The following is a 25,101-nucleotide window of genomic DNA, read 5'->3' on the forward strand; positions in this document are numbered from 1 at the left end:
GAGAGAGTAAAATCTTTCCAATAATACCCATATTAATTCCTACTTAAAGAGTTAAATAGTCTAGCTTTGTGTTTCTGGATTCTAGGAAAGTTATCAATCCCGTAACAATTTACTCGGGAGGTACTACCAAATATTCCAAGATTGAGTATATATATCCTCCATGGGGTATATTTAAAAATTAAAGTAATTTTTTGTGTTGATTACGATGAGTATTAATTCTCTGGTATGATTCCAAAGCAGGGTAAATTTGTGAGAATTGGGAAAAAAATACTAAAACTATCATCTAATTTGAAACACAAAAGAAACCCTAAAAAAGCAAGTAAATTGGAACGGAGGGAGTAATAATTACCAACGCCGACACCTTCTTCTTCATTCAACTCGTAGAGTATGAGATTCTAGTAGTATATCTCTCTTGTTTCTTTTTTTGTTTTCTTTTCTATTTTTCTTTCCCTCTGTTCTTCAAAATAAAAAAAAAAGATAATAATTCTTTTTTCAACTTGATATTATTGATGAAAACTACAATTTTCACTAGACATTGTTAAAGGTGATAATTGCGAATATCAATAGGTAAGTATTAGAATTTTCATTAAAAATTGTAATTTTCACCCATCTCATCATATTATTTGGAATAAAAATTAAAGTTTTTGGAAAAAAAATCGAATTTTCACCAAATATAATTAGGGTGAAACCGGGAACAATGCCTTGTGAAAATTGAAATTTTCCAAAATCTGCACTTGTGACAATTGGAATTTTTTTTCTATCGCTGCAATTTTCACCAAACAACGCCTTGTGAAAACTGGAATTTTCCTAAATCTTCATGGGTGATAATTGGGTTTTGTTTGGTCGGTTGCAATAAAAGAAATAATTATGGAGACAACCAAATAAATGGAATAAAATGAAATATTAAGCAAGCTTTTTTTAGGAGATATAACATATTTTGGGGAGATATGTTAGGAGGAATTAGTCTAAAAACTCAAAAGGAATTATTTATGGAGCTTTTTTAGGAATTAATTTGTTAATATAATAAAAGGTTATTTATATAGAATTTTAATGTTGGGTTTTATATAAAAAAAATAAGAAATGGGCTAGAAAAAAAAATTCCCCTTTATTATACATAGGGCTGTTCATGGTCGGTTTTGGTTCGGTTTCTAGCCAAACCAAAACCGAAACCAATACTATTGGTTTCTAAAAATCTAAACCAAACCAATCCATTAACCATTGGTTTGGTTTCCAAATGGTTCCAGTTGGTTTCGGTTTGTCCCAGTGGTTTTTGGTTAACCAATAATTATGTTAAACCAAAAAAAAAAAAACACAAATTTACAGATAAAAAAATCGTAGTTGCCGATAGTATTGGTTTACACAAACTTACAGACAAAAAAAATACAAAAAATATTAAGAATAATTAAAGCTTACTCTAATTCTAGAGATCAAAAGAAGATATATAATATATCTTAATTTAATTATTGACAAATAAAAAAGAAGGAAGACGGGAAGAAAAAAGTCGAGTAGCAGCGGCTATAGTTGGGGGTGGAGAAGGGAGGCGACTGAGAGAAGGAGAAAGAGAAAGAGGGAGAGTATGATAATGAAATATTAGATTTACAGTTTCTATTTATCCTCTAAATCAATGGGTAGAATCTAATACTTGTAAATTAACGGTAGAAACTAAGTTTAAAAATTATTCGATTTTCTAATGGTTTTTGGTTCGGTTTTAGAGGTCAAATCAAACCAAAACCAACACTATCGATTTTCCACTTTCTACACCGTAACCAATACATTAGTAAATGGTTCGGTTTGCTTTCTTCCTAATTGGTCTGGTTTGGTCCGATTCCAGCGAAAAACCGAAACCATGTTCAGCCCTTATACATTTTCTTGTCTCTACAAATTACAAAGGATATTTACAAATCTTATTTTTTTGTCTCTACAAGTCACAAAGACTCTTTAAAATACTCTCAAAGAATCACTAGAAATCTTTAGAGTTTCAGAGAATTTTCGGGAGTCACCCAAATATAAAATCTATGAAAGTTTATAGAAACATGATTTGACTATGTCCGTGTTATATGCTACGCATGTTATTTTAACTTTAGTAATAATCTAGCATTCAATAAGGGTAGGCATGCCTTTTTCTCCGATCCCCTTAATGTTTGGACTTAGTCAAAGCAGATGGATAAAAAAGACGGAGGGAGTAAAACTGATGACCTTGAAGTGTTCGTGGACTAAAAAAAGACAATTGGGATTCAATTTAGCAGAAAGATCAAAGTACTACCTTCAGACAAGAGTAGTGATTACAAAATTCCCTTCTTGCAAGTATGTCAGGATGAGAGGATGCAAAAACACTTCACAATGAATAAGAACTATAACAAAATGGGGTGTAGCGTAACGCATAAATCGTACTTTCCTGGAGAAGGCATGATGTATCTTATCTAATACTCCCTCTGTTCAGCTACTCGATGGTTTTCATATTTTTCAATAAAACTACCAATAATAACCTAACATTTTTTCTTGGAACTATAAATTTATTTTTAAATACACTAATACCAATTAATGTTAGAAGACTTTTTCATGGTCAAAAATGAGAATTTTTTATATCCCTCTCAATTTCTTAAATCTCCATAAAAACTCTCAAAACATCATCTAAAGTGGAAATATTAGATTAAGAAATATTTATGCGGGCTTACTCTTTAATAGGTCGCCATCAACTGCATTAGAAGGTAAACTCCAATAGATAAATAGTATGGTAAAGCAGTTTATAACCATTTTTTTAGACTAAAGCTACTTATATTACTCCCTCCGTCCTAATTTACTTGTCAAAATTGAGTTCTTTTTAACATAACTGTACCAAAAAATTACTATATTTACCACTAAAATTATCCAATTATCAAGAAAGAAATAAAAATTAGGATACAAAAACTTGTATATTAAACAAGTGATTTGAAAGATTGATAGTGTATGTGAAAGTAATTTGAATTTGTTTCAAGTTTTTGCTGAGTCATATTTTAGCAAGTAAACTAGGACTGAGGGAGTAACAAACTAGAGATTAAACAGATTTGTAGATATTCATACAAATGAGAATATAACTTGGTGCACAGGTAAATGCACATTCATCCTTTCCTGATTAGCCAGATTTAACAGGGATTTTTCCATTTTAGAATTTAATATTTTTCCTAATTTTAGTTAGAGAAATATAAGCACAAATTTCGAGAATATATTCCCCCTTCTCTTCCATGAACATTCTTCTTCTTATCAAAACTGAAGATCACATTATCTGGTCGAAACCAAAATTATATCATAAATGGTAAAACATAAAATTAATTTTGTTATGATAACTATCATTCTTGGGTTAATTTTTCCATCTTTTGGATTGATACTGAGGATTTTAGTCACTTTTTTTTTTTCTTTCTGTAAATTAATGTCAACGAATTTGGTGATGAATTTTTTTTGGATAAATTTAGACATTTTCACATTATGAATTTATAATTCCATGTGGGAAAACTTTCTAATCATTTAATCTGCATCAGCTTTAGCCTTTGCTAACTGTTAAAAGGATTTATGTTTGTATTTCTACAGCTAAATTGCTGTGTTGGTAAATGTCTCGCCGTACGGTTATTTTTATGCGAGAAGGGGCCTTAGGAAAGGCTGCCCTATATCACCTTACCTTTTCGTAATTGTTATATAGGTCTTGAGTGTTTCTTTGAAGCTTCAAGTAGATGCTGGTAGTTATGGAATTCATCCTAGGTGTAGGTTGACTAAACTGACACACCTATGCTTCTCCTATGATATTCTTGTTTTTTTTCAAAGGTTTTCTTGCCGCAGCTCAGTCCCTAAAGCAAGCTTTGACTATGTTTAGTAATATCTCAGGTCTTGAAATAAACAAACAGAAGACTGCTCTGTTTTCTTCATATGTTGATAGTGATTCTCTTTCTTAGATTTTGGTTTGTCTGGATTGTAGTAGTGCTTTGCCTGCTAGATATCTTGGTCCTTTACTATCTACGAGATTTTGTTATCAGGATTGCCTTCCCTCAATTTCTAAATTCATCAAAAGAGTGAAATATTGGATAGCTAAGTCTCTCACTTATCCTGCTAGACTCCTTCTTATCAAATTTGGTATGATATTTTTTTTTGGCTATCTTGTTTTATTTTGCCAAAAACGCTATTAAAGAGTTGAATTCTATATGTAATTTTTTTTTATGGAATGAAGCAGATATGGGGAAGAAATATTATCCTATAGGTTGGGATCTGGTTTGTAGACCTGTTCAAGGTTTCTTGGGAGTTAGGAGTTTTGAAGTCACTAATTAATTCTGTAGCAAATCTTAGACATGTTTGGGATTTGGTCAGTGGTAAGGAAAATATTTGGACTGACTGAGTTCATAAAAACCTCATTAAAAATAGAGAATTTTGGTCCATAAACATTCCACATGATTCATCTTGGTGTTGGTGTAGAATATTGGACCAGCATGCGGTTTCTAGAAATCTTATTTTCTATATTCTCGGCAATGGGAACAATGTCAAGTTTATTTCTGATATGCGACATCCTTGTGGTCGTTTGGAAAATTGGGTAAGTAAGGATATTTTGGATGAACTGTGCCCTAATTCAAATTGTATGGTGGCTCAATTTATATACAATGTTAATTGGTGTTCCCCCAAGTCACATTTGGTGGAGGTCCAAAGTGTCATTTCTACTCTGCAGCTGGTGGAGTTCAGTGAGGGTGAACCGGACATAGTAGTTTGGAAGCCGAGTGCTTCAGGGGATTATACTATGAGAGACTCATACAAGGCTTTGGCTGGAGTTATAAATCATGTGAATTGGCAGTGTTTGGTATGGTTTAAATCCCATGTGCCCAGACATACCTTTATATCCTGGTTAGGTTTCCATAGAAGGTTAAAGATTCGAGAGAAGATTGTAAAGTGGGGAATGTTACAGGTTTTTTACTTTTCCTCTTTGTGACAGTATCTCTGAATCTGAAGACCACTTATTTCACGATTGTTCTTACTTTGCTGGTATCAGGCAGCGCATTCTTCTCAAAATGGGATATTTTCGTACCTTGAGTAGTTTTTGGCATGATGAGATTATTTGGTGTGTTTCTGTTTTTGCTGGTGAAGGTATGCTGTCCAGAGAGTGAAAAAGATTGTACTTAACTGCTCTATGTATCACATCTGGAAGGAGGGGAATAACCGTATCTTTACTGAAAAGTTTAGTTCTGCTGAAAAAGTTAGTTATGCTATGATTGAGGATGTTAGAGTTAAATTTATATCTATGACAAGGAAGTTGAAGGAAAAGCCAACCACTAGAGCGTTTGTCGACAAATGGGGGCTAAGCTGCACTTTTATCTTTATCACTATGACATATTGTACCTGGCTTGGACCTGATGCAGATGAAATAATGATAAATTCTGATGGTTCAAAGACTGAGATTTTATTGCTGCTGCAAAAGGAGGTGGTCCATCTATCTATGTAGCTGCTCATAAATTACAATGGGTTGAGATGGGTTTAACTCTTGCCGAAAAGAGGGGTGGGGGAGGGGGAGGGGGGGAGTTAAGAAAGTTCACCTGGCCATTGATTCTATGGTAGTCTAGTAATCTTGATGAAGGAGGAAAAAACTCTTTGACAGTTGATACAGATTTGGAGACGGGTGAATTTGCTTAGAAGTTTCTTTGAAATTCTAAGAATCACTCATGTTTATCGAGAGACAAATGGAGCTGCGGATATGCTGGCTGGGTATCACCCTCATATCAAATGGATGGATGTTAGGGTTGAGGACTTCTCTGTAGAACTTTGTCAAATTATTAAGGAGGATAAAGAAGGGACTTTGTATAGACGTAGTTAGTTAGGTTTCTTTCTTTATGTTTTTTTTTTTGTTTTTGTTTTGGTTTCTTTGGGGGCGGTCCCTTAGCCAGCTGCCTGAGAATTTTTTTTTGTTAAAATGACACTTTTAATGCAAGTGATAAGATATAAGTCCAAATGTTGTAGAATGAAACAATTAACACTTTGGCTTTTTAAATATCTTTTGAGGTTTCCACCTCGATCAAGAGTTTGTGATTTAGTGACTACACTTGCATCTTTAACAATTTCAAATCGGTCACAGATATTTTGAGCTTGTGATTTGTGATTCATGTTTTGGTTTCCTCTTAGATCTTAAGATAATGATAAATTTCACTATTCAAAAAGTGAATTTAAGTCTGACCTGACATGCATTTAATTAACTATGAACAAGAAATGGATGATGAACAAATTATGAAAACCAGATACAATAAGATGAATTGTGAGAGAGAAAACATTAATAATGCTATAGTAGTTTAGAATCTAGAATATCAAAAAAAAAAAAAATTAAAAAAAAAATTGAAAATATAAATTTCGTTAATCAAGACACGCAAAATGACATATTAAAATAAAAAAAAATGCTAGATATCTCCCACTATTATCCCTCGAAATTTTCTCCCATAATGTGTCATTTTCTTGCTGGTCCATGACATTTAATCATGAACCCACCGTCGTTTAAGGCTTCCCAAATTGGGTTTTGTTATCTTGTGCATCCATACATAAGATAAGAATCAATCATTGACATGAAAAAGTGCAAAAAATTATAAAATACAGTAGAGTGAATTTTTATTTGCATTCGAGAATGCATTTGTAGAAAGATAAGTTCACAAATTCGTGAATATTTATATATTCTCCAATGTAAATAACCATTCTCTCTCATATAATGGCGGAGAAGTGATTTTTTTTTGGAATAAGAATTTTTTTTGAGTTTATAAATATCCATTCTCTTTTTTGTTTTACCCATTCTACAGTTTTCGATACTAGAAATGTTGACTTGATTGTAATGATACCCATTTTGAAAACAAAATTACGCCTATATATCAAAGATGGAGGGAGTATATTTTACATTTTTCCATGCAAATAATCGGCACGAGAAAACGTAACAAAATCAAAGAAATAACTTCCTTTCATCCAACTACCGTCATTGTACAATACTGAGCTGACGTCATCTCATAATATTGAAATGGCGTCATCTTACGTAAAGTCTGGGTGTAAATAACTACTCACTCCGTTCTATTTTACTTGCTTTGTTAGAAGTTTTTTTGTGTTCCAAAGTAGATGATAGTCTTAGTTTTTTTTCCCAATTTTCACTAATCTATCCCTGCTTTGGAATCACACCAGAGAATTAATTCTCATGGTAATCAACACAAAAACATTTACTCTGTAATTTTTAAATACACCCCATGGAGGATATATACTCAATCTTGTACATCCCAAGTACATTACTATGGGATTGGTAACTTTCTCTATATTATAGAAACACAAAACTAGGTTATTTAAATCTTTAAATAGGAATTAATATGGGTATTATTGGAAAGATTTTACTCTCTCTCTAATATTTCTTAATATCCGTGAAAAATTCTACAACGTCAAGTAAATCGGAACAGAGGAAATACATGTAAACGACCAATAGATGATCATTTCATAAAAAGCATTTCTATTTCTTACAACAACAAGAAAAATATGAATTCCAAATACTCTAGATCCGCCAAACACCAAAACTTTGATCTCCAGTTAACGGCAACAAAAATGTCCACAGAACTACCGGTTTGTGTTTATAAGTCCCAAGGCCAGTTGTAATCTGCCCTGAAAAACCAACTCCAAAATGTCCATTGTATCTCTCTAACATGGATAATCTAAATTTTCTGAGGCATGCTAAAGTCGAATTCCTGTTTGTATATTCAAAATCAATAACAATTAAAAATTTAAAATCTTCCCTTTCTAAAGTTCTTTTTCATTACTATCCATTAGCCGGAAGGTTTAGAAATTGTGCAGAAGATGAGGATAGACTTGAAGTTGATTGTAATGGTAAAGGTGCTTTACTTCCCGAAGGATTCATGGATTTTACTGCTGATGAGTTTTTAAACGATAATGCATGGCTTGACATGGCTTGGAAGGACAAGCTCTTGTTTAAAGTTGATGCTAAAAGTGACTTGGATATTCCTCCTCTCTTGATTCAGGTATGAATTTCTCTCATAGACTTGAAGTAGATAATATGACTGTGCTACTACTCTGGAATTACATGGTAGTTTATAAATTTTTATTAATTAACTTCTTATTGATCAATGATTATTAAGTTCTCTAACCTTTTTGACATTCTATTGGATCGAATGCGCGTTTTTTTTGACATTAATTAATTATTTAGTAGTTATTTAAATTCTTGAAATACAATATGTCGTCCATGTAGGTAACATATCTAAGCCGCGGAGGAATGTTGATGTGCATCCACATGAACCACTGTTACTGGTGGTGCCGGGGCATCAAATTTTTTGCATGATTGGGCACACCTACATGCTAAACCCAACACGGAAATGAACTCCATATAAAAACCTAAAAAAACAGGAATTCCATTTCTAGATGAATTCTGTTTTGTTAGGTTTTTATACGGAGTTCATTTCTGAAATGAACTCTGTTTTTTTAGTTTTTTATATGGAGTTCATTTCTAGAATGAATTTTGATTTATATGTTTTCTGAAAAAATAAGTAGAAATTAACAGGAGTTCATTTTGATGAATGAACTGCTACAAGAAAATAAATAAAAATTAAAACGGAAAAGTATTTTTGTCTGTTTTATATTTTTAAATTATTATGAATCAAATAGTAAAGACGTTTTTCCAAAGGATTAAACAGACATGGACCCACCTAAAAAAGGACCAAACGATATTCTTTTCTTAATTTTAAGGTGGGAACTAAGTTTGACGTTAAATTTCCTAATTCACACCGGAGCCTAATTTGACCTCACCAACAAGACACCAAGGACGCAGGCCCGGTCTAATCTACAAGATCAACTCTCGCCGTGTAGGCCTGGGTAATGCCTATAGTTTCCATATATACATATAAGAGATATAATATGCACCACACGAAAAACAAATGATTAAATGGGGAATTGATCCATGTGTTGGTCTAGTAAGCTAAGCTTGATGACGGAAATTTTTTTGATCGCGTACCTGCGCAAGCAAAAATGAGCGGGCACTTCTTCCACCGTTGGATGATTAAAATGTGATGTCATCCAACATGATGACCTTACTCCAACTCATTTTTGACATCACATCTTAATTTGATGAAATCACATCTTAATCATCCGACGGTAGAAGAGGTGTTCGCTCATTTTTGCTTGCGCAAGTGCTGATCAAAAATTTTTCCCTTGACGACGGTGACAGATGTCCAATCCCCTGTGTCCCTGCCTTTAACTTTTCTTTTTTTTTTTTGTTACGTCCATACCTTTAAAAAAAACCCTCTTTCCTCTCTAGCTTTTTTTCAAAATCCAAAAAACTTTTCACTACCGTTAAAGTTTGCTGCTCAGATCTAATCCATTTTGGGCTAGATTTGAGTAGTTATTTTTTCTTTTTCTAGTTTTTTTAGATAGTTAGTAGTCTAGGATAAATTTATTTAAGTTTTTGTTTCGATCTCCATTGTTTCTAGGAGATTTTTATGGTGTTCTTTTGGGTGTTTTTCCCTTTTTGTTTATGTCTTCTCCTTTATGGAGATTCTTTATGCTCTCTCATGAAGTTTCTTTGTGATCTCAATGGAGATTTTATGTGGAAGTTCAAGTATGGTGATCAAGATTCAATACTTTGGGCATATTACTCTCATATTTTTATGAGAAGATCTCCTTTTCAAGAAGAAAAAACCCTTTCAAAATGGTTGGATTATAATCCCAAAACCATTCTCCCAATCGTAGGATTGTTTGGTACACTTGTTGGTAGTTTGTTACTTCTCTTCACACATTACTCTTTGTTAGTACCTTTTAAATGTATTTTGATCTTTGATCTTGATGTACTTGAAGTCCATGTAATTTCTATCATGAATGAGATTTATCAAAAAAATAAAAATAAATAAATATGGGTAGGAATGTAAAATGACTTCACATTGTAATATTTTTCTTATCTCTCATACTCATATGCTATTATTTACTACTACTCCCTTAGTCCAAGCTATATAGGCGGAGAAATGATATCTCTTAAATAAACAATATGGATTTTATAAATATCCATTCTCTTTTCTGTTCACTCCTTATTTTTGATGAAAACTAAAAGTATTAAATTGACTTTAATGTAATAATACTATCATAAACAGGGGTTTATTTGAAAAAGTCTTCTAGGAATAGAGCTATGCCTATATAGATGGACGATAAAAAACTAGTTCTCTGCTTATATATATAACCTGAACGAAGGGAATAATATCTATACTAATGATTGTGTGTTATCTTATGTATGGATACACAAGATAACAAAATCCCATATTAAATAACAAAAATGCTAGACGTCCCCCACTATTATCCCTCGCAACTTTCTCCCTCGATATATCATTTTCTTGCTAGTCCATGACATTCAGCTATCAAATTTGGAGCCGATCATTAGCACGAAAAGAGTACAAGAATAATAAAATATATCAGAGAATATGATTATTTGCATTAGAGAATATATTTGTGGAGAGAAAAATTCACAAATCCATGAATAGTTACGTTCTTCTATGTAAATAACCAATCAATGGTCAACATGGAAAAGTGTAAAAAATCGAAGAAATGGCCTCCTTCCATCATGCTACCATTGAAATGACGACATCTCACAATATTAAAACGGCGTCATCTTACGTACAGTCATGTACTGGAAGTCTGGGTATAAAGTAACGACCACTAGATAATCATTTTATAAAAGCATTTTTATTTCTTACAACATCAATATCCTTTTGATGACTCTAATTAAATTAGCCAACCAACAGCACTTTGATTCCCAGTTAACCGCAACAAAAATGTCCACTGAACTACCAGTTTGTGTTTATAAGTCCCAGCCACTTCTAGTCTGCCCTGAAAAACCAACTCCAAAACGTCCATTATACCTATCTAACATAGATAATCTAGATTTTCATAGGTACACTAAAATCGAATTCCTGTTTGTTTATAGAAAATCAATACCAATTTAAAATTTAAAATCTTCTCTTTCTAAAGTTCTTTTTCATTACTATCCATTAGCTGGAAGGTTTAGAAATTGTGCAGAAGATGAGGATAGACTTGAAGTTGATTGTAATGGTAAAGGTGCTTTACTTGCTGAAGGATTCATGGATTTTACTGCTGATGAGTTTTTAAACGATAATGCATGGCTTGACATGGCTTGGTAGGACAAGTTCTTATTTAAAGTTGATGCTAAAAGTGATTTGGATATTCCTCCTCTTGTGATTCAGGTATGAATTTCTCTCTTAGATGTTTCTTTGGCAAAATCGAAGTATGATTACATGGTAGTTTATAAAAAATCTATTAACTTCTTATTGATCAAGGATTATGTATCTCTTGATGAATTTAAAACTCACATTGTTATTAACTTCTAACCATTTTGTCATTCTATTGGATGGAATGCGCATGTTTTCGACATTAATTATTTAGTAGTTATTTAAATTCTTGAAATACAATATGTCGTCCATGTAGGTAACATATCTAAGCTGAGGAGGAATGTTGATGTGCATCCACATGAACCACTGTATTACTATGGTGTTGGGGCATCAAACTTTTTGCATGATTGGGCACGCCTACATGCTAAACCCAACATGGATCTTCCTATACCCCTGTCCACAACCATGGCCTGTTAAGACCTAGAAACCCTCTACAAATACCCTTCGAGCATCCCGAAATCACAAACATTACCCAAGATTTTGATATTCTTAAATATTTTCAAACCCAACAATTGGCTCCTAGTTGCTTAGCCATAACACAATCTCATATACAACGTCTCAAAAGTCTATGTGAACCCTCAGTAAAATGCAGCACATTTGAAGCACTAGCTTCGCACGTCTGGCGTTGCTATATTAAAGCCTTAAATCCACCTTCATCACTCAAAATCAAACTCTTGCTCCCAGTTACCATTAGGACAAAAATAGAACCAAAATTACCAAAAGGGTATTGCGGCAACAGTCTCGCGTACGGATGTGCTGAAAACAACGGTTAAAGAAATAGTTACTGCTAAAGTGAATCATATTGTAAAACTAATTCAGAACAGTAAAAGAAGAGTATTATCTAGTGATTATGTGAGATCTATGATTGATATTATTGAATAAAAAAGGGTACAACTTGATATGTCAACAACATTAACTATATCTGATCGGAGAATGCTGGGGATCGAGAAACTGGATTTTGGTGAAGGTAAGCCTTTACATGCGGGTCGATTAAGTAGTGAGACTTCTTGGTATGTGTTTTTACCGCCGGTTGGTGGCTGTAATGCCATAAAAGTTCTTGTTTCGGTACCAAATAAGATTGTGCACAAATTTGAATATTACATGATGAATGATATTCTCCAGAAAGATGACGAGCTGATCGATGGTGAGTTGGAGTTTGAAGGAAAGAACATCAAGAGTAGGATATGAAAACTTGAACGAACTCTGAAAGATTGTCAGTAAAATGGTCTTTAAAAGTTCGGAACTTTACTCTCATAAATTGTCTTCTTCTCTCTCTGCGAAACAAAAAAAAGGTCTTCCTCCTAACCGCGTATCTTTACCATCCAGATCTAGTCGGTTTCTTGCTCGATTTGAGTTTCTCTGGGCTTCTGGATCAGATCGAGTGAGTAAAATCTTGTATATACTATGTATTCTATACATATTGAGTTGGATTATACGCAGAAGTAGGCCTGGTCTGGACCCTCACTTTCATTTCTAGGCCACTTTTTTTATTTCTTGTAAAATTAGGCAAGTTAAACAGATTTCATCCACTTTAACCATCTCGGTCAATTTATCGCGTTGACTTGTCAATATCTCGCCAAAATATCATATAGGGATATCTCATGGATGTGGTAAGATTACTGAAATAACCTTTTTGTACGTGCGTCACTGCTTTAGTGATTCTCGTCCATTTCTTCCTTCTTCTCTCTAGTTCTCTCTGGTTCTTCTAAATCAATTTTTTCTTCTGCTAAAATCAAGAGATAACTTAGGGGTTTTTCTCTAATCAAACCTAATTAACATTAATGGTGGATGTTTAGAAGGGATTTAATCGTGGATTTTAGCACCACCAGGGACATTGGTATGTGAAGATTCGCAGACAGTAATAGTCATTCTACAACAGCAGCATCAGCTGAATTTGGGGGTTCTTAAATGGATATATTTTGGGGGTTCTTTGATGCAAATCTGTATTTTTCTTGACAATTTGATTCTCATATTAAGAATTGACAGCAACAAGGTTCCACAACGAGATGAAATTCGGTGAGTCGATGGTGTTTACACAACAACATCGATGGGTTTCTGGTTTTGGAGAGCAATTAACAACAACAAGTTTCTCGTACCATAGAAATTTCACATCAAAAGCAAATTTGGAACCAAAAAGATGTCGGCTGCCGTACAGGAAAGAAATTGAGCTACCACCATCGATTTGAGGGATGAATGGTGACTGATTAGTGAATGTATGTGTATTTGAGAAGGTACACGAGAATGGGTTTATCTCCAATTCGATTGCAGGTTAAAGGGGAGCTCATACAACAGCAAAATAGCCATCTCTGAGTTCCCAGTTTCACACACACAAAGGTGTTCGACAGAAAGCCTGAACGACAGTTCAGGTCTTGAAGTAGTCAGTTCACGTCTCTTCTCTTTGCCACTGCTCTAGCCATGGGTTAGCTGGCTTGCATCTCCACCAACATATACCACCTGCAGTTCCACAATATTACCAGCATCCACCTGCATACACCACCACCAGTCGCAACTTCATCCACAGTTCACAAACTTCATCTGCAGTTCAGATCCCCCTACAACCATCAGTATACCAATAACAACATGGGTTGCACCAATACGTCAATTGGCGGACATCCGTGGCGGTATTGGTGCAACCCAGATAGCAGCACAACATCACCTCCTCCATTGGCTGATGTTACATTTATTCCACCTGCAATGGTGTTTTCACAATAAGGAAATTATTATACGGAATTGTCGCCGGGAATTATTTTTATATGATCCAACATATGAATCAGTTAGACCAGTGGTGGTTTGTGATATTGCCACCGACAATACTCGAGATTTATGTTGAGAGCATATCCTCACTTGAATATGGAACTTATCTGGAGAAACAGATTACATATGGGATCAGGAAGCATATCAAATGACAATGGTTAAGGTAAAATCATCACATCTTATGCTTTTTTTTTCTTTCTTTCTTTGTAATATTTCATTTACATTTGAAGTCTGAAACTTGCAACACCAGTTTAGTTAAAAAGGAAAAAGAAGTCAAATAGAAATGAGTTAGTAGATTATTTATCTTGTATGTTTTTCCATTTGTTGCTTTTTTGTATGATTTATTTCCGGATCCTAAGAAAAATGTTGGTTGTTTTAAATATCCCAATGACATGCAGCTTTCCAATAGTGGTTCCTTACAACTGACTGAAATAATTCAGGCTCTAGATACAGAAGATCACCTGAAAGGTTACATACATGCTTACTGCCTAATAATGTGGCCAACGTGATTCTTGTAGCAATATATATTGTTAACTGTTGTGCATATATTGAGTTAACCTGCAAATGAACAAAATGAGTCATTAAGGTCCTTATTGCACTCAGTTGTGTACTCAGTTTCGTTGCTGGAACTAGAGATTAGATGAAATAATGCTGCACTGTATTTTTATTAAGCATGTCTCTCTTTTTTAAGTATGCTGAATTCATTAAGTTTATAATTTACAGGTGAAAATGATATTTTTTGACGCAATGCTCGAAATGGGGGATTTTTCCATGTGATTAAAGAAACTTAAAGTACGACCAATCCTGGCATTTAATTTTATGTGGCTAGATCTCCTACACGTGTACTCTATACGGGACATCATAGACGTTCTCTTTATTATGCAATTTGTGCCGTTGATGAAGATTTGAAGGACTAATACGTCTTTTTAGCTAAGAAGATATGGACAGCTGGAAGATAACTGCAGCTAACTTTCCATCCATCACTTTTGGTCAAAACTTGCCTAGTTTAGCAATAAATAAAAAAAATGGTCTACATTTGAAAAGCACCAAAAAAACAGGCCTATTTTTAAAAAAGCCCTATTGAGTTTCTGTTTGTGTGTTTCTTCACTTGTTATAGTCTTGGCGTTTCACGACTCTTACGGGGTGTTTCCTCTCCGTGTTTCAGTAAGAAATATGGATTAGTCGTTGTGATTCTCCTTCTGGTGCTGATGCTGTGTTTTGGGTTTGTTTTGAAAGTGGTTTTGGTGGCTATAGTATAAGTGGTGATGACGGCCGTTGGTGGTACAACTTTCTTGCAACTTGTGTTAAGCAGTTGGTCCTTTCCTCTTGATGATTAATCCAATTGCTAGTTGCTTAAGGCTGTGACGAATCTCTTGTTGGCAGCTTGTTCGGAAATGGTGATGGTGGTGCTGCTTTGTTGCTGCTCTTCTCAGGGGTGATGAAGATGATACATCAACGACTAGGGTTCCGTTGGTTTCTGGATCGGGTCGGGTCTTTTCAGTTCTTGGTTTCTAAGTGTGTTGGACCTGGGATTTGTGTGTGTGGCAGTTGGACTTAGATGTGAGACCTTTATGTTAGTGAAACTTAGGCGCAGGCCCAAAAAAATAATATTCTCATTGTCAGACCCACAATTAATTTTAGGTACCGTGACACTCATAATTATTTCCGTGACACCCAGAATTATATGAAATTATTAAAAATGTATGGATAACGGATTATGCATACGCGTGACAGGTTATGCATCAGGGGTATAATTGGCAACGTAACTTGGATATAACATATCTAAAAATCCGCTCCTTGGAATTTTACAAATTTTATATCATTGGAAATCTTTTTAAGAGAGTTACGCAACGAGTACAAATAAGAATATCAAAAGAAAAAATTTCACGAAAAACTCGGAGGTGATCATCATTTTAGGCAAAATTTTCGAAAACTTGATACATAACCATTATGGAGCCACCAAAAAAGATGCATAACACATTCTGCAGACGCATAACGAATTATGCAACCATTTTCTCCACTGCATAACAAATTATTCATTTGGATAACAAAGTTATGCATCTATAATAAGTTATGTAACCATTGTTTTGGTTGATTTTAGTGCGTACATAAAAAAAATTGATGCATAATGCAGTATGCATCCATATTTACGGATGCATATCAGGTTATGCATCCATTTTCTCGATGCATAATGCATTATGTAGCCACATTTTCAGACGCATAACAGGTTATGCATCCATTTTTCACGATTGCATAACATGTTATGCAGATATTATTGTAGGTGCATGACAAGTTATGCAGTCTTCGTTTTTGTTGGTTTCAACAGTAACAAAAAAGTTACTGCATAACGTGTTATGCAACCGTTTTCTGGACTGCATAACAAGTTATGCATCCATTTTCACGACTGCATAACATGTCATGCAGTCATAACCACATCATCATCTTCTTTCATGTTTCAATAACTTCCACGGAAACCATTATCCTCCATCCGTAGCTCTCAATCCACCACTACCAGCTTTCACCTACTTCAATGCAGCAACAAATACCAACAACAAACACAAATACAAACCATTCCTATTTCAGTTACACCATGAACAACAAACACAAATACCAACAGCAACACCACCATTCCTACTTCTCTCTAATATTCTTTACATCCAAAATCACACCCACCATAAGAACTTCCTTCTCATCTTCTACAGACTCAATACTACCACTAGTTCGGCTTCCTCCAATTTCATCACCAGACCCCATCCAACAAATCAACCCTCATATCCTAGTCTTCTTATCCCCATCTATGCCCAGATTGAGCTAAGAAAATTACCTCTTAGTGTTAAAAGAGGACAAAATTGCTTCATGACAAACTTCTCTAGGAGCTGGATCTCCTCTTGCCAATTATAATGCAGTTGATAATTTCTCAAAAATTTATAGAAATCGAGCATAAAAATATTGTAAAATTCAAAATAAACACAACTGTATCAAACACAATAATCAACAAAAGGCATAAAACGACCGTGGTTCTACAAACCTGTGTTATTTTCATAAATAAGAAACAAAAATCCTAACCAAGCACTCTCCACTGGAGATACGAACATTTCTAGCTTAACTAAATAATTTAACCTACTATCTCAAGACAACAAAAATCATAAAAGACCAAGCATGCCGAATGAAACCAACATCAATCCCTCAGCACCATCACCATCTTTAACTTGTAATTCCATCAATTTCTTCTTCTATTTCAGAAAAAATCTCAAAGACTAACTCATCATTAACCTATAGCAACAAAAGGAACCCTATCTCTAATCTCTTTTCCAACACAGTCTTAGCCGTAATCAAATAAAACCCCTGAAATCAAAGCAACAAATAGCAGAAACTTACCAAACGAGAATTGAAAAGAAAATAGATATAGGTCTCGATCTCGATTTCTTAGTTGGAGATCTCTTCTTCAACTCTCGATCTCTTATTTTGGAAAGAAAATGTATTTTTTCCATTGAAAGAAATAAGATCTCCCGGAAACCAACATCAATCCCTTCCTATAACTCCATCGACCTCAAATAATCGTTATTCTCGATCTGATTCAGGTGTTGATGAAGATTTACAGTTGGGAAGAAGAAGAAAACGAACTGAAGAAGTAGCTTTTCTTTTATAAAAGAGAAAAACGAAATTTTATAAATTATGGGTTTTAAAATAATTTTCTTTATGAAAATGGGGGCGCGCATGAAGTTTTGCGCCCATGGATTTCTCTGTAGAAAAATATGGAAAAATGGGTCTTACAGTTGTTTTCACTTTATGTTACTGGTGTTTGATGTATGGGTCGGTCTTTTGTACCGGATTTTCCATGTGAGTTTCAGTTGTCCTCATATGATGTGCCCGGGGAAGTTCAATTGTAATTCACTAGAAGCTTACCAGTCTGTTGGTCACTAGTACAGTGTCATCGTCGTGTGTGTCGAAACTGGGGTCTGTGATTGCTCTTGGGAGCTTATATCAATGAATATCCCGGTTTTGCTTCCAAGGAAATCAGTTAATTGGGGTTTGTTGTTTTGTGCATCTTTTAATAATATGAAAGAACGATCTCAACACTTCTAATGACAATTTCTTAAAAAGCAAAAATCCCATTCTTTCACTCATCCACTTTTCTTATCTGTCATAAGAATTTAAAACTCATCGAAGTACTCTTGCAAGAATCAAATGCAACGATTGAACCATCGATATACCGGGGAATATCCTAAGACCCATTCCAAATGGTACCAATTCATATTGTGTTGCCCCTTAAGATCCGCATCTGCATTAATTACTAGTCAAGAATCTTTCAGGTCTAAACATTGTATACATTTTCATCTTCAAGAACAGGCAACAAGGCTTTAAAATGTAGAAGCCATAACGAGCAATTGCTATGTGGTTGGTACCTAACAAATATTTCTGCTGACACACTGTGGCCAAGAGAGGTTTAAAAGTTCTGAATACTGATTTGGCCCCTGCTGTTTAAAACAATTACTTACCTTTTTAGAAAAGAGTTTGGGGGTACTCGGATAGCTAAATTAAAACCCTTAAATAGAGATCTTGGTAGAGAAAACGGATATTTGGAAAAATGCTCCAAAATTGGATGCCCCGTTGGGAAAATATTCCATCAAATAAAATTTATGGGAAAATGCCCCATCGTTACACTTTCCATCCAATCCTAGTTAAAAAGTCAAACTGTTGACACATGCGGAATTGCATGTGCGAAAAAAGAAACGTTTCATTGTAATCCAACGACTAATGGTATGCCATCTAATCTGTTTATTGTGATGAATAACACGAAAAAGAATTCATCTACTTCTTCGTTCTTCTAAGCCCTTGAGCAGAAAACTGTATCCTGAAATCCCAAAATTTATGAACCCTAAAAATCTATATCCATTACAATTTACTAACCATTGAAAAAGTTGATTATATGGTTTCACAGAAGAAAAAAAAGAACCCAAATCCTGTGAATCCTAAAAAATCAAACTTCATCTGCTACAAGCGTTGTTGAGTTAAACGATCTAGAAGAAGGTAAGCATCGGAATCACGAATTGGAAATGTGATTTCAAATTAATCGAAATCATTTATATCATCGGTATTGTCATCAGTAGTAGGTGTAATTAAGCTTTGAGGAGGAGGTCAAAGGATATGAAATAGAGATGCAATAGAGGTAGAGATGATGGATTATCAGGGGTTAATGAATTGTTTTACATTCTCAATCATCGGTTTTAAGGTTTAATGGAGGAGGAGACACGGTAGAGAAGAACCCCGTCGGAGAAGATATTGACTATTAAATGTGGAGAGTTTGACCATTTAACTGAGATTGGATGGAAAATGTAACGATGGGGCATTTTCCCATAAATTTTATTTGGTGGGGCATTTTCCCAACGGGGCATCCTAGTATGGGGCAGTTACCCAAATTTCCCTAGAGAAAAAGAATGATACACAAACCTCACTGATCGATCTCAATTGTTCTGCCTAAGTCATAAACTTTGATAGCGAAGAGATTAGAAGAATGACAGAAGAAAAAAGCAGCAGCGTTGCTGATCTTGTGCCTGATGTTTTCGTCTTTGTTCATAACAATTTCAGGTATGTATATACTTTAATTTCTTCTCCGAAAAACAAATTTTGTTAAAGAAAAACATATTTCTAGGGTTTAATTTTGTTAAAAAGAAGCAAACAAAACAGAAGTCTTTCATTCGTGAAAACAACAAATCCCCTAATTGTTTATATATAAATATGAAAACAGCCGGTTTCAGCGGTGGTGGTGGACGTAGTAGCAGCGGTGGAAGCAGCAGTCGTGGCAGCAGCGGCGGAAGTGGAAAGGGTAGTGGTAGTGGTGCACGCAGCAGTGGTGGAGGTGGAAAGGGTGGTGATGGTAGTTACTATTCTCCTGGAGTTGGTTACATCCCTTCCCCTACTAATGCTGGAAGCCTCGCAAATAACCATCACAAGGGTAATGGTGCATTCCCATTGTTTGTCACGCTCACCGCCATTGCCCTAGCTATGTAATTTAGTACTCTTATTTCAGGATTTTCAGTTTTATTTGGTATAAGTAGTGTTTAGGTACTCGCCTATTGTTTTTGGCTGTGGAAAGCTTGAAATCGCAAATACGATTTCATATCAACCGTTCCAAGGAAGCAAGTGTTACTTGAAACCCAATTTCATATCAACCGTGAATGGTGAATTCTCAGTCATTTGAAACCCAATTTCCTTCTGACTAGAAAGAAAATGAGAAGATCAGGTCATAACGGTGACTGAAAGGGCATGTACAGCAGCAATTTTTCAAATGCATAAACTGGCAAAATACATCACGACAAAAGAAAACAGTGCTTCTGAAAGCATGAGTCGAAAACCATAACGGTCATATCGAATTGTTCTTTACAGAATACATAAGCACATACACACAACTAGTGGTTAACAATGCAGGCACCAATTCACAAACACAACTTGATTCCTACTCATGTTTAACCATAAACTCTCCCGTTAAACCCAAATTAAGCTGGAGTAGTTAGTAATCACCCAAGTACACAACTCTAACTAATAGTTTAGGAACCATCAATGTCCCCAGTGGGATCCTTTTCATTAAGAAGGGACAGGAGTAGTTGGAAGTTGATCTTCAACCCACTTAAGCTTCAGCTCAAGTTCCCCAGATTCTACACCACAAAGTCTCAACCAGACATCCTGCACGATCTCCCCATTTACACAGCTTACATAGCTCTCTCTAACTAGACAGTTATCACTATCAGGGAGTATTGTCCTTATCTTAGTCGACTCACCTGGGGGAGCCTTTATTACTTGTTTCAGCCTTGCTGCGGCTGCTATCTGTTGAAGGTTTAGGTGCGCAGTTCCCATTTTGTCATCTGATTTGAACCGATCTTGGTCAAACACCTCTATGTTGAGAAGACCAGGCGACTGAGAAACATTCAAGCTCAGCTCCTCGTTCCAAACGGGATTAAGGCAACTGTTGATAACCTTGGTCTTAACAACCTGATTACCCAGCTTGAGTACAACATAAGGATCGCTGGTTCTGAGATCTCGAATTACTAGCTGCTTTCCTTGGACTACTGTCACTTTTAACACACCAACTTTGTCCCCCATTTATTTGTTCCTTCTTAAGACATGAAACCTATAAATTCAAGAATCAACAAACATTGCAGAAAATCCCAAAGCAAATACAATTCGAGGAGAATGTTACTTGAATCAAGAACACGAATATCCCCTTAAGAAATACCTTTAAACCTATAGAATCGTGATTCTAAACCTAGGTTGGATGTACTGAAGTGATAATTTTCAGCAACCAAAAGAGATAGACTCACAGGAGCCATTCCAGAGTTCCCCTGTAGATTTTCTTTTTTTTACGGCTAGACAGGGTTCTTTACAATAAATCACAATCTGTATATAAAATGATTAATTGCCGTACAGACAATTACATTATTTTCTCAGAACAATTTGCCTTATCTAGAAAAAAAACCCGAGCAAAAAGAAAAAATTCCCGATAATTGTATTATTTTCATGTGATGAAATTGTAAATAAGTCTAAACGCTAACATCAATCCATATGTGATAATGAATAAATGAACCCTAGAAACACCGATTCAAGTGAAAAACAAAAGGTTGATAGGTTTACAGACAGTGCAGGACATGGAAGATGATGATAATAAATATACGATTAGAAAACCCTGATTTACAAATTCTTAACAGAAATCGATTACAAAATCCCCAATACATAGAAAAGCGTGAAATTAAGGTACAGGAAGGAATATAGTAGTGAAAAATTCGTACCTTGAAAATGGGGATTTCGGTCAGCAACAGAGATTGGTTTCTTAGGTTGTCTGAGATTTTTCTGATGTTGAGTGAGTGTGAGTTATGTACGAGGATTGATGGGCCTGGGCTCACAAAGAGAAACAGAACTTCCGAAGGAATGATTTTTTTTGAACCCTCATCTGGGGCATACAGTATAATTTTGGGGCATACAGAGTTATGCTGCCATCCAATGCAAACTGCTAAGGGGTGTCCTAGTGATGCTAAAGTTACTGTAATACCCTTGCATAGTTTAAATTACATTACTACCCTTCCATTTAATTAAATTCTAATCCTAAAACTTTCCAACTAATTAACCCATCCCCTAATTAACTACCCTCCCACTAATTAATCGATACCCACTAATTAACTCACTCATTAATCCACTAAACCGTTACTTAAAAAAATAAAAAATATTTAAAGTTTTAAAAACCAAAATCCAAAAACACTTCTCTCTCCCTCTTCTTCTCATCTTCTTCTCCAAAATTTCTGAAATTTCTGAAAATTTCTTTGTTCGATTAAGTTCTCTATTAAACACATACATGGCACCTCGTGTTAAACGATGCCCAAGAAATACGATGCCGAATCCTGGTGTTGCTTCTGTAGCATCTCAATCTAGATTTTTTGGAAAAGATGGAGATGAAGAGGATAGTGGATCGATTGGTGTGGAGAGGGAGAAATAGAGGCTAATTCTTTAAAATTGCACATATAAAGGTATTTCCCACAAACCCATTGTTTATTTTTTTCGTATTTCGTTGATTTATGACATGTAATCGATGATTCGTCTAGGTTTTTGTTAGTTTCAGAGTAGTGTTCGGCTGAAATGTAGCAGTCGAACTTATTTTTTTTATAAAGACGAAGAACAGTTCGGCTGAAAACTTGTTATATTTTGAATATCGTATGAGCCAAACCAGTGAGTTCGGCACAATAAAATTTGTATGATAATCAGAAGAACTTGAATACCATTATTTAATAACTGATCTAATATTGTTGGGTACATTGTTCGGCTCATTGTGATAAATATTGAATGTGCCGAACTTTTGTCTGATCATGGATAAAACTATTGGGCACCTTTTTCGGCTCATATTGATAAATATTGAATGTGCCGAATTTTACACTGTGTATGGCCAATAGCTTTCTGTAAACTTGTCCACTTATAGGTGAGTTATCAAATTGTGTAGTAGAATCATATTTATTTAATTTGGAAAACTAATTAAGGTTTGTCATTTGTTTTAGCACCCATCCGGGAAAATTCAAAGAAAAGCTTAAAAGGAGAACAATGGAAGTGACTCCTTCTAACTCAAAAACTCCCAAACCTCGAGGTGGTGGCACAAAGAACTTACATGCAGGGAAAAGGGGAATTGACACGACTTGCTCTTTGCCTGTAGAACAAGAGCATGACAATGATGAAGATGTTGGTGAGGAAGGTCAAGAAGAAGAACAACTAGAACAAGAACAAGAGAAAGTTGTTACATCAAGGGAGACAGGTAAGCACATTCCTCATCCGGATAATGTGATACGTCCTCGCAGGGATGGTTTGCCCCATGGTCTCCCTGAAGATGGTGGAAGAGTGTTGATTTACTATAATGAGTCATGGGAGAAGAGAATTTACGAGACTCCGGATCACATGGATGCAGCCCGCGTACTTAGACACCAAAGCGCCGCACATTGGGATATTTTCAAAGAGGCTCCTGAGGTGGTGGCTTTAGTATAATTTTCTGGTTTATGGCCTGTTATTTTCTATGCACAAGAGGAATTTGATGCAGTTACAAACTCAGCATTTTGTGAGAGATTATGTCCGGAGACTTACACATTTCATCTCCCCTGTGGCGAGATGTCAATTACTCCTGATGATGCACAAAAGATTAGTGGTCTTAGAATGAAGGGTAAAAATGTGAACTCAGCGGTTTATGAAATGACTTGGGATGAGTTGTATGTACTGGCGGAGGAAACTCTTGGTTGGCCAAAAGACAAGACAGAATTGGAGTTTTCCTGCGCTGCTAAAGAGGTGAAGTTTGTGGATTCTAGCACAAAGAAGTTGAAGAAAATCAAATTCATCGCTTTGAAAAAATATTTTGGAGACACAAAAGAGAAAATTTCAAACGGAGACTTGGTTATGGACGAGGTCACTGCTAGGCGCACTGCTACTGCCTATTTGTTGTACACTTTAGGAAGTGTTATATTTCCCGATAATAGTGGAAACAAGTGTAATGCTCAATACCTTCAATTGTTAAGGGATTTGAAAAGCTGCCACAAGTACTCTTGGGGAACCGCGGCCCTTTCTTTCCTATTCGAGCAACTTGGAACTGCATCTAGGTTAACAAGTAGAAATATTGGAGGTTATTTCACAATGCTTCAGGTAAGTTTACACATTGTAGTTCCATTTTCAAGAAAAAACTCGGCTTTTAATTTTGCTTTTTGTTTATGCCGAACTTACTTTTCTAGAGGGTCGGCTGTTGCGATTTTAATTAACTAAGTCGAACTTAGATGGTTCGGCGTTAAACTGTGTTTTATATATAAGCCGAACTTTCTTCTGTTTCCCAAAGTTTTGTGCTTTAATTAACAACATCCATGATCCAATTATACTGATCCTAATAAATAAGTTTTGTGTTTTTCTTATATATTGTTGGTGTAGGTATGGATATATGACCATTTCCCGGAATTGAATTTAGTCAAGAAAGATGACAAATGGGTAGATACCTTCCCTACCTCGGCCAAATGGAGTTTCAAGGAAAATAAGAAGAGGAATAAAAAGGAAATCTTTATAGCTTTGAAAGAAAAGTTAGACTCTTTGACTGTTGAACAAGTTGTATTTCAACCATACAAAAATGATGAAGAAGATGATGAAGCTGTTGAGGATGAAGATATGCCATTGGGGATGTACTATGGGCCATTGTTTTATCCCGTAGGCTTTACAGTGCTTGATCCCCGTCGAGTACTCCGTCAATATGGATTTATCCAAACGATTTCACTGCTAGAGGAATCAAAGTTCAAGTTGTTTCCCAAGGGTTCTAAGGGAACAAAGAGTACGAAAAGTTCATGGAATGCGGAATATGATCCCGATCCTACCATTGATTGTTGAGATAAACTGGAAGATAACAAATTAAGTTAGGTTGACTTATAAGAGTTGCGTGACGATCCTTGTGAAATTGACCCGGCTTAGATAGATTGGTATAAACAAATTTCACATCCCTTAATCATTAATAGGGAAAGTCAATCTTTGGTAGATGGTAAGAGGGGAAAACGAACACAAAAGAAAGTGGAGCCGAAGACGAGGAAGAACACAAAGGGCATGGTTGAAGATGTTTCGAAGCCTTACTGAACTATGGTATATTGAGTGCATACTT

At 35.2% G+C, this 25,101-nt stretch overlaps 1 protein-coding gene across 1 annotated transcript; it reads right to left on the minus strand.

The window, feature by feature from the left end:
• Positions 1–20,222: 20,222 nt before the first annotated feature.
• LOC113326122 (protein C2-DOMAIN ABA-RELATED 11-like) lies at positions 20,223–21,838 on the minus strand. The gene is made up of 2 exons (XM_026573913.1): positions 21,737–21,838; positions 20,223–21,081 (listed from the first exon to the last, which is right to left on the minus strand). The coding sequence occupies exon 2, from the start codon at positions 21,051–21,053 to the stop codon at positions 20,538–20,540; it is 516 nt and encodes a 171-aa protein (XP_026429698.1). The 5' UTR covers positions 21,054–21,081; positions 21,737–21,838; the 3' UTR covers positions 20,223–20,537.
• Positions 21,839–25,101: the final 3,263 nt, after the last annotated feature.

This window comes from Papaver somniferum, unplaced genomic scaffold, assembly GCF_003573695.1.
Source record: "Papaver somniferum cultivar HN1 unplaced genomic scaffold, ASM357369v1 unplaced-scaffold_10, whole genome shotgun sequence".
NCBI classification, from domain to species: Eukaryota; Viridiplantae; Streptophyta; class Magnoliopsida; order Ranunculales; family Papaveraceae; genus Papaver; species Papaver somniferum.